A 6,992-nucleotide genomic window follows, 5' to 3' on the forward strand; every position below is an offset into this window, starting at 1 on the left:
ACACCTCAACAAACAAAAAGCAAATAATCCAATAAAAAAATGGTCAGATGAGCTGAACAGACACTTCTCCAAAGAAGAAATTCAGGTGGCCAACAGGTACATGACAAGATGCTCCACATCGCTAATCATCAGAGAAATGCAAATTAAAACCACAATGAGATATCACCTCATACCAGTAAGGATCGCCACCATCCAAAAGACAAGCAACAACAAATGTTGGCGAGGTTGTGGCGAAAGGGGAACCCTCATACACTGCTAGTGGGTATGTAAATTAGTTCAACCATTGTGGAAAGCCGTATGTAGCTTCCTCAAAGAGCTCACAATAGAAATACCATTTGACCCAGAAATTCCACTTCTAGGAATTAGCCCTAAGAATGCAGTAGCCCAGTTTGAAAAAGATAGATGCACCCCTATGTTTATCACAGCACTATTTACAATAGCCAAGAAATAGAAGCAACCTAAGTGTCCATCAGTAGATGAATGGATAAAGAAGATGTGGTACATATACACAATGGAGTATTAGTCAGCCATAAGAAAACAAATCCTACCATTTGCAACAACATGGATGGAGCTAGAGGGTATTATGCTAGTGAAATAAGCCAGGCAGAGAAAGACAAGTACCAAATGATTTCACTTATCTGTAGAGTATAAAAACAAAGAAAAAACTGAAGGAACAAAACAGCAGCAGACTCACAGAACCCAAGAATGGACTAACAGTTACCAAAGGGAAAGGGACTGGGGAGGATGAGTGGGAAGGGAGGGATAATGGGGAAAAAGGGGCACTATGATTAGCAGGGGGGGCGGAACACAGGAAAGGCAGTATATACAGAGAAGACAAGTAGTGATTCTATAGCATCTTACTACACTGATGGACAGTGACTGTAATGGGGTATGTGGTGGGGACTTGATAATAGGCGGAGTCTAGTAACCATAATGTTGTTTAAGTAATTGTACATTAACGATATTAAAAAAAAAAAAAAAGAACTTCACCCAGTGTTTGGGGCACAGGAGATGCTGGAGGCAAAGGAAAGCAGATCCTGGAGCAGAGGCAGAGGCTGAAGCCAGAGACAGAGATGGACTTGCTACTTGCAGATTGCCCTGGAAGCAGAGGGGAGTCTAGTGCTTGACCTGCCACTATGAGAATAAAGTTTGGTATAAGCTCCTTTTAACCCCGCACTGGCCCCCTCCAAAAAAAAAAGGATATAGATCCAAAAACTAAAGCTGATACCATTCTTAAACAGGAACCATTATAAAAAGAGACATTATATAATTATAAATCGGTCAATCATAAAGTAAAACAGCACAATTCTCCAAAAGCACCTAATGATATTACTTTAAAATACATAAAACAAAAGAATATACATTATATGATTTCAATTTATAAAAAGTTCAAAAACTCAGAAATGTGGTTACCTTTGAGGGAGTGTATTAATTTGGGGCATAAGAGAGGCTACTAAGGTGCCATGTATATTCTATTTTATCACCTGGGTGATGGTTAAGAGAGGTTAGAGTCTGCTTATGATTTCTGCATCTTTTGGTATGTATGTTACTACTTTGTAACACATCCATGTTACTTATATGCTTCTGTGTATCTCTAATGCTTCAGAATTTTAGAAAGAAAAAAAAAATCCTGTATACCATGTCAATAGTAACTTGTCAGTGGGTGGCTGGATTGGGCAGTTGTTTTATTTTTATTCTTTCTACTTTTCTGTGTTTTCCGTTTTTTTTGTGGTTTTTTGTTTTTTGTTTTCAGAAAACCAGTACGTTTTGATAATTTTTAAAAAAGAAAAATCCATCCTAATTTTCTACCTCAGCTAACAACAAAATACTTCACATAAAATCATATTTTATATCCCAAAGTTAAATTTTAAATATCCACACAATAGTAGATGGCTAATTAAATGATTACTGCAAAAAAGGCATTAGGAAACGTTTTAGAACAAGGGAAATGTTTTTTAACTTGATTGTGTTGGTAGTAACATAGATATATGTATTTGGTCAAAACTTACTGAATTAGACACTTAAAATGAATGCATTTTATAAATGCATTTTATTAGAGGTAAATTACATTCCAATAAACTTGATTTTTAAAACTATTATCACTCAGCTCAGTTGGAAAAAGAACATTTTACATACAGTACCTACAAATTCCACAGTTTTCACAATGATACTGCTTCTTGTCTTTGTCAAACAGATGGCATATACTGCAATAATATTCTCCAAACAATGTGCTACATTCTTCACAAATCTGTTGGGCCTAAAAAAGGCATGCATAATTAAAAATTGGAATAAATTTACCAAAACATTTGATATTACTATTTGAATATCCAGAATTTATGTTGAAGTATAAGCAGGTTTTTACAAGTTTTTAAACATTTAAATCAAAGATACTGTTTACTTTATAAAAGTTAAGAAGTCTTAATTTACAACATTAAGTTTTTTAGACCACCTTAGTGAAGCAAGCCTTTTTTAAAAGAAAAAAACAGAAACATGTGATAAAATCTTACGTGCTGAATTTTTTCACAGTTTATGCACTGCACTTCTTTTACTTTAAAGCGATCTAGCTGATGATCTTCATTGTTATCATGACACAAACGGCAAGTATAAAGCTTGTCACAGCAAGGTGCCTAACCCCCAGGAGAGAAAGAGAGTTATAAAAGAAGACAAGACTGTAATACAAAAAGGAATTTAATACTATAAAGATTTTACTGTAGTTTGTTTATGCTTATTAATCATCAACTATACACCTGATACTTTAGAGAATGTGATAAATATAAGAGAACCCTTGTTTTCAAGAGTGGCAAAGAATGCAAGTTGTCTACCAAAATCTACTCTCTCCTTCTGGGCATGATTGCCCAGCTGTACTACAGTTCCCAGACTTCCTGTCGGCTGAGGCCAAAGTGAGTAAGTTCTTACCAACAGAATATGAGCAGAATCAGTACCACTTCTAGGCCTGAGTACTAAAAAAACGGCAAGTACTCTGTTACTTTCCCCCCTCCTAAATGCTCTTTCCCCTTTCCATTAGATGAAGCCTGGACATGGTAGCAACCCAACTGTTAACTATATGCCCTAAAACATGCCAAAAGCATTCAAAGGGAAAAACTTGTCACTAGAGTGATCAAGTAGAACAGAGCCCCATCACCAAACTGGAACACTCACCTTGGGATTGTTAGGAGGGAAGAAAGAAACTATTCTTTCACCCACATTACAGTTAGGTCTTTTTGTTAAAGCAACTTAGCCTTCTTACCCTAACTAGTACATCAAGAAGTTCCCAGGCAAGCAATTTAACCCAATACTTTTCAGTTACAATGTGACCTTGCAGATCCACTCAGTTTTAAAGACTTACAACACCAATATTTACCATTATATAGTTCATTCCTTAAAAATTTTAACACTGAACTCTCTCCCTTTCTCTCCAACACTACTGCTTGTCCTAATCTTAGTGATCTGCACATCCACAATGATAATCTTTCCAAGAGTCTGAACTCAGTTCCTTTCCTTTCTCACTTCCAAAGGCCTTGTCCTCCAACCCTTCTCAGCCACATATTCTCACAGTCATACCACAGAACAGTGGCTCTCAAACGTTTTGGTCTCAGAACCCCTTTACATTCTTAAAAATTGCTGAGGACCCCAAAGAGCTTTTGCTTATGTGAATTTTATCTATTCATACTTTCTGTTATAAATTAAAACTGATACACTTTTAAATATTACTGCTTTTTAGAATAACAGTAACAACCAGCCCATTGCATTTAATCAGTTTTGGTCGAAGTATATGAACAAAGTTTGGCATCACATAAATATGTAGTCGGAAAAGGTAGGAGTATTTTATATTTTAATAGCCTTTTCAGAGAATTATGGAAAATCTTCTCTGATACTATGCCAAAATTCAACAACTCTTCTAAAAGGTTAGTTGCAATATGGACTGTGAAATCATCGATGAATTTTTCTCCATGTTACTTTTCTCCCTCAAAATCCATTGATCTATCCTGCACTTTGAATGGATATTTTACCCATGCATTGATCATTTGGAAAGTATCAGTTCACTGAATTATGTAGATCTTCCAAATGTTCATATATTTGACACACAATTTCAAAAAAAATCACACTCATTAATACCACTATCCATCCCATCAGAAAAGTCTTTAGATACTGGGACACTATGAAGTTCACAGAGGTTAATACAAGTTTTCCAAAATTCAAATTTTTACATGAAGGCTCAAATTCTATTACCGTCCGTTGTTTTCCTTTTAATGACAGTTTCACTCCCCTTCTTTTTGAGAAAATGTCCACAGAATACCCAAATCTGAATAACCACAGTTCAAGTAAAAAATACTGTTCCATGAAAAATGCAACTCGTTCAGTTCACAATCCAATTGCACAAGAGCTTTTCCTCACAACCACCATCTAAACTCAGTTTGAGGAAGTGCTTGAAGGAAACATCGTATTTCATCAAATATGCAAAAAGACGAGCATTCAGGGGTTGAGATTCTTATAAAATTCCTAGTTTTACAGCTTTAATTTTTATCAATGACATTCTTAAGTGAATCTGGGTTTTTACTTCTGATAAACTATAAATGTAGTTAGTATAGGTCAGTGCCAGTGCTTTGATCCATGCTAAGGTACCAGCAGTTTAAATCATTGCTTTTGTACACACTTGCCAAGACAAATAATGTCTCAGTATTAAAAAGTACTTTTGACCTTGAGGATCCCAACATGGCCTCAGAAATCCCTAGGGGTCCATTTACCACACTCTAAGAACCACTGCTCTAGAACAAGAACTGAATCCTATTTGCATCTTAATTTCATGCATGAAAATCTCTTTAACTACTATCTCCCCTCTTTCCAACTCACTTCAATTCTTCCTTTGCACATACCCTAGAGCTCCTTCCTTCTCTCTTCTATATATTCACCTACCCAAAATTCCAAATCTGATTAAATCCAACTCTCTCCTACTTAACCTATATAGGAACAGCTAGATATATAGCTAAAGAAAAATCACCACCATACCAACTGACCTCACTTCAAAGTCAAAACCACTAATAAAAAGTGGGCTCTTAATACCATGTCTCCCTAGTCAATTACTTCATTTTTCTAGTCTAGGACCTAGGATCTAGATAATTATTTCACATCTTCTCTTTAAGCCTCAAACACCTCTTTCTCCCTCCTACACTATGCTGACAACCTTGCTTATTTCACTATGAAAACAGAAAGTATCAAAAGAGAACACCTTCTACAAACTCTATCAACCTACTTGCAAGTGTACCTCACACTCTCATGTTTCCTGCTGTTACATAGCCTACAGTTCGTGTTTTTATCTAAAGCCAACTCCACTTCTGCAGTGGATTCCATCTTCTCTTAGGCTACTGGAGAACAGTGCTCCTACCTACAGTTTCCCACCCCCTCCTGCATTATAAATGTTCTCATTTTATTGGGTCATTTACAAGAATATACAAACATGCAAAAATACCTCTCGTCTTAAAAGGTAAAAAAAAAAATCCCATGATCCCACATCTCCCAGCAACCACAACCTCATTTTTTTCTTGCTCTTTTACAGCAAAACCCCAAGAAATGTCTCTAAAGGCTCCTTCTAGTTCCAGTACTCCCATTCTCTCCTGAATCCACTCCAAAAAGGCATTGTCCCAATCTCTCCCCTAAAACTTCTCATTAAGATCACTAGTGGCCTCCTTGCCAAATTTAAAGGTCAATTTTCAGTCCTTACCTTACTAACAGCACCATTTGATACTCAGAGCCAAGTACCTTAGCATTATGAAACACAGATGTATTTGTGTGGTTTGGGGTGGAGTGGGGGAACAAAATATTAAGTTCAGTTATAGACCTCAAGCTTGAAAGAGTAACAGAACAGCTCACTGGAAACATAATCATAAGGATAGCATTCAATTTCTTTACACAACACTAGGTAAATAATCAACCTTGAAAAGCTTCATCCAGTGCAGGGAGATAAGGTCACCTAACCATGGCCCACAGGGAAGGCCTCAGATTGCCCTTACAGGTGTCACACTTCTTTATGAAACAAGAACTTCTAACACCCCTATTTTATAATATGGGGCACTTGCTCAAAAGCACTGGGCTATTAAGCAGCAGAGCTAAGATTTGGGGGTACGGCTGCATGACTCTGAACCTCAGGCTTTTTAAGTAAAATCTTTAAATTGCTTCTTGCCAAAAAAAGAAAATCAGTAAACTTTAATTGGATAGATGTCTATTTTTTTTAATTCTAGACTTACTAGGAATTTTTCTAAAAGGAAACAGCAAAAGTAACAATATGCATACTAGGCACCTTGCTAGACATAATTTCCTACTTGGTGGCAATTACACGATTGTCTTCCTATTTCACATACACATTTTCTCCTCGTAGGTTTAGGCATACTCGTAGTCTAAAATGATGCTGGCAAGATGTAAAACTTATTTATCATATGGGTTGAAATCGTATTCTGATTCTCCACTTGCTTATCCCTTCCGTCTTCATTATTCTATCACAAACCTGAACGCGATCCTGGGGAAAGCCAGCACTGGACAGGGTCTGCCTCAGTCTACTTCCAGGAGCAGAAGACTAAATAAATGTGTGCAAGCCCAGGATCTTCCCAAGCAAGGCTCTACTTGCAAAGCACAAAACAGGACGAAAGGTGGGGACCTTGCCAAAAACGTTCTCTACAACAGGAACCCACTCCGAAGTGAAAAAGGTATCCTGATAAACACTCCCAAACCCATGCCTAACCTCCTTGCCCACCCCGCCCAGAGCCGGGCCCGGCGGAAGTCTGTAGGGGAAAAGTCCATTGAAGTCGTCACCTTTAGTAGACATCCTCTGTCATAGTGCTCGCAGCCTCGGCGCCCTCGCTCCTGGCCGCGGGCGCCATGTTCCAGGGCCGAGGTCGCCATCTCCTCCACCTCCCCTCACACTTCGCGGACCCTTCCCCCAAGGATGAAAACCACGCCCAGAGAAGCTGCGTAGCTCCACCACACCCCTTCCCGGCTGC

The 6,992-nt window shown here is 37.9% G+C and overlaps 1 protein-coding gene across 6 annotated transcripts in view; it reads right to left on the minus strand.

Moving 5' to 3' along the window:
- RCHY1 (ring finger and CHY zinc finger domain containing 1) overlaps positions 1–6,940 on the minus strand; it is a 31,724-nt gene extending 24,784 nt beyond the window's left edge. For 2 of the 6 annotated variants that reach the window (XM_036927476.2, XM_036927474.2), the window contains exons 1-3: positions 6,805–6,940; positions 2,508–2,627; positions 2,142–2,257 (exon numbers count right to left, since the gene is read on the minus strand). In XM_036927476.2, coding sequence (XP_036783371.2) covers positions 2,142–2,257; positions 2,508–2,627; positions 6,805–6,894 — 326 coding nt within the window. In that variant the 5' untranslated portion in view covers positions 6,895–6,940. Of the gene's footprint in view, positions 1–2,141; positions 2,258–2,507; positions 2,628–6,804 lie in introns of those variants that run through there. The other 4 variants (XM_036927479.2, XM_036927478.2, XM_057502314.1 and 1 more) reach the window with 3 other exon arrangements.
- Positions 6,941–6,992: the final 52 nt, after the last annotated feature.

Source organism: Manis pentadactyla, chromosome 5 (assembly GCF_030020395.1).
Source record: "Manis pentadactyla isolate mManPen7 chromosome 5, mManPen7.hap1, whole genome shotgun sequence".
NCBI classification, from domain to species: Eukaryota; Metazoa; Chordata; class Mammalia; order Pholidota; family Manidae; genus Manis; species Manis pentadactyla.